This window comes from Galendromus occidentalis, unplaced genomic scaffold (assembly GCF_000255335.2).
Source record: "Galendromus occidentalis unplaced genomic scaffold, Mocc_1.1 scf7180000075413, whole genome shotgun sequence".
NCBI classification, from domain to species: Eukaryota; Metazoa; Arthropoda; class Arachnida; order Mesostigmata; family Phytoseiidae; genus Galendromus; species Galendromus occidentalis.
The window spans coordinates 1-3,489 of NW_003803403.1; the positions used below are offsets into that span (position 1 = coordinate 1).

At 49.6% G+C, this 3,489-nt stretch overlaps 1 protein-coding gene and 1 pseudogene across 1 annotated transcript; both read right to left on the reverse strand.

The window, feature by feature from the left end:
* Positions 1-321: 321 nt before the first annotated feature.
* On the reverse strand, positions 322-1,045 carry LOC114828603 (uncharacterized; annotated as a pseudogene).
* A 1,349-nt stretch (positions 1,046-2,394) lies between these two features.
* On the reverse strand, positions 2,395-3,210 carry LOC108865225 (uncharacterized). The gene has a single exon (XM_018642039.1). The coding sequence runs from the start codon at positions 3,208-3,210 to the stop codon at positions 2,395-2,397; it is 816 nt and encodes a 271-aa protein (XP_018497555.1).
* Positions 3,211-3,489: the final 279 nt, after the last annotated feature.

Consider the following 3,489-nt stretch of genomic DNA (forward strand, 5'->3'; position numbering starts at 1 on the left):
CTCGTACAGCAGTTCCTGGTCCGATTGCTCCAGCTCTACGCGCTCACAGTCGACGAGGGACCCGTGGCCGACGTCCGAGGACCCCCGCCTGCTGCTATTGAAGCCGCGCCCGTCGCCGCCGAAGAAGGCGCACCCGTGGCGTCTCGTCCGCTCCGAGCAGACGCCGAGACGAAGACCGATGCGTATGAGATGGGCCTGGGGCGCCATCGCAACCTATCTCCGTTCGTCTGATCCGCCTGATGATGCGTTCTGATGTAATATTTTTTTAATATATGTAATGGCATTATCCGTTGCTCACTCAGTCTCTCTATTCTCTCGCAGCTAGACCTCTAGCGGGTAGAGCCACTGCAGCGGTCTCTGGAAGACTCGGCCTGTACCCGTCTTAATGAGACAGGATCGTTGCCGACGATCCGTCCTCTCCCCCGCCGGAAAGACTCAGCACGCGACACAAAGGCCAACGCGCTTTCGAAGGACTCGGATCCTGCAACAGGCATACATCGCCGACTTGTACGCCTCGCGACTCTGACGGATTCCTACTCTGCGCGGTTCCTAGATACTGGATATATTCCTGCGAAAACCGCCTCTGGAAGGCTCGAATAACCGATTGCTGGTGTTTCCAACGCCTCGGAAAAACTATCGAGTTCGCTGCTTCTCGCGAATCTGGTTTGAATTTCATTTCAGGCAGTGTCGGTTTCGCTCTATGTCCGTAGAGTAGATCCGCCGGCGACAAGGCGCTGATCTCATTCGGATCGCCTTGCACTGCCGTGAGAGGTCTGTGATTCACCAAGGATTCAATTTCTACCAGCACTGTTTCTAACTCCCTGAACCGCGGGGCGCCTCGACCTAGAATTTTCCTTAGCGGACGTTTCACTCTTTGAACCATGCGTTCCCACCATGCGCCATGAGTGGGCGCGTGGAGGGTGATGAATTCCCACGTAATTTCCGCATTGACGAGGTGCTGCTGAACGGCTGGACATTTCACATGATCGTAGATTATTTTCAATTCCCTAGTTGCCCTGACGAATGATAGGCCGTTGTCCGACATGATTCGCGTTACGCTGCTGAATCGGGCGAGAAATTTCTTCGGCGACAAGGGAAATTCATACGCCGTCATGTCTGGAACAAGCTCAAGATGGATGGCTCTGGAAGCCGGACATACGAAAAGCAGTATGTAGCTTTTCCGCAGGGTGCCATCCAATGTGTAGAATTTCATCTGTTCTCATGCCCAGCAAAGGAGAGTTTCGATTGGTCAAAAACTTGATCTCAAAATGTGATAAAATGTGATAAAGTGTATACGCGAACAGATGTGCATATATGTATATTTAAACCTCATGGAGGAACCACACCAAAACTTGGTAATAAACGCATTATTGAGAAATTCGGTATTGGAGGGACAGGCTCTGTCGCCGCTTCTGCGCGAAACAGCATGCATATCTTGCAGCCCTTCAGGACGCTTTCACTGCTCGCTGCGCTGAGAAAATATAGTATTTCTTCCGAAGAATACTGAGGGTCGCTGCGACACCTCCGACGTGATGACATCTTTTTTCGTGAAAAAATCGAATGAGGAGCCTGACCGCTGCATCCTCGCCCGGGAGTAGCCTTGGAAACTTCTCCTCGAAACTTAATTCCTCGGCGCGTTCTAGCCTGGAGCGACATCGCTAGACCCCGAGTTCATCCACGAACGGAGCTAGTTTGAGCAGCCTGCTATTCTTCGCGATGTCCTTACAAGCGGACGCTATCTCTTCCCCGAAGTAAGCTCTCTGAACATTCGCCAGTATTTTCTCGGTCGCCTGGAGCGACTACTGCGTGCTGACTGGATCAGCGAGAGCAATCTCCGTCGCTGGAGAGCGCCGATTCGCTGACCATCTAAGAATCCTTGCAATGCTATTAACCAATGTGCTCCAAGATGATAATCGGAAGCCAAGCGATAGGAACCCGGGATTTAGCTCGACTCCTGCGAGAAGAACCCTCGTTTTCCTCTATTTCTCAATCTCGTTCTCAAAGTGATTGATTGATTGATTGATTGATTTATGCTCCATTTCTAATAGAAACCCCGACTGCGGGGGCGCGATCGCTGGAGACTATGTGACGCTCCACTTCTGGGGTGTGGGTGGCTTCGCCTCCCTTCTCTCCCATCTCTCGAGAATCCGCTTAGTATCGTTAATGATTCGCCTTTCAGACTCCTCATGTAACCCAAGCCTTTTTTGAATCTCTTCGTCACCGCATGTCCTTTCTTGGCATGCCATCAGGACGTGCTCCAGAGTTTCCTCCTGACCACAAATCCTGCAACTCGGGTCAATCTCTTCGAATCTTGACCTGAATTTCCTGGTTCTGAGGAAGCCGGCTCTGGCTTGTGCGAGCAATACACTTCCTCTGCTATTGTCGTATATGTGGTCAATGGTACCGCATTGTTGTTTGTGTTTTCGATACCTTGCGAGGCTGGACTTTTTGTTCATGCCGTCTCTCCATTCTTGATGGACTAAATCTCGGTATCTTTTTTTCCACACTCTTTTTGAATGTGTTCAGGCAGGCTTCGCCTGCTTCCGATCGTTTAACCACTATGTTATCGCAGTCATATTTCAATGACAGCGTTTTCAGCCTCTCTACGGCTTTGATTTTGGCATTGTTGATGCTCATCATGGTTAGCATTTGTTTCGCCCATCTTTCGTCGGCCATCTCTTGTATGCGCTTGAAGTATGTGATTTTGCTCTTGGCTTCCCTCTCTTCGAAAGTTGACCAGCCTAGCTCTCCTTTCAAGAATTCATTGGCTAAGTTGCACGCTGGTTCCCCTAGCGCCCACCTTGCTGCTTGTCTCTGGGCTGATTCTATGTTTTTCCGTAGAGTATTCGACATGACGGTTACCGTGTTACAGTACGTTAGCGCTGGAACGCATGTGGCTTTCCACTGTATTTTCGTCGTTTCAAAGCGATTGAATTTCCACAGCACTTTAGCATGTAGTTGATATAGCGCCTTGCGCGTTTTCTCCTTCCAGATTTTTTCCTGGTCCTCGAGATAGTTTGCGTCCGTGCTTAGATGTATGCCCAAGTATTTGTAAGTTCTTTCCTTCGGGATTATCTTACCCTGAATGAATAAGTTCTTATCGGTTGTGTCGTCTACCCGATTGAATTCTAGAACCGCAGATTTGGCGGGATTGAATATGAGGCCTCTTTCCTCACCGAAGGTCGACGTGATTTGGAGAAGTTTCTCCATGTCTGACCATGTGTGTGCGATTAGCACTAGATCATCCGCGAATAGTAGTCCAGGGATTTTCCTGTTCTGTATTCTATTTGGTAGGAATATGTTTTTTGAGATCCGCACGTCATAGCCTTTTCTGGACTTGAGTAGTTGCTCTTCCAGCTCGGATGTGTAGAGGATAAATAGGGTCGGCGATAGGGCGCAGCCCTGCCTTAGACCTACTGGTGTGGCGACTCTGTCCGAGTCACCTTTCTCTGTTTTGAGAATAACTGTATTCTCTTTGTATAGTAGCTT

Coding starts and splice junctions, on each gene's coding strand:
- LOC108865225 (XM_018642039.1), bottom strand. CDS start 3,210: ATGGAGAAACTTCTCCAAATCACGTCGACCTTCGGTGAGGAAAGAGGC.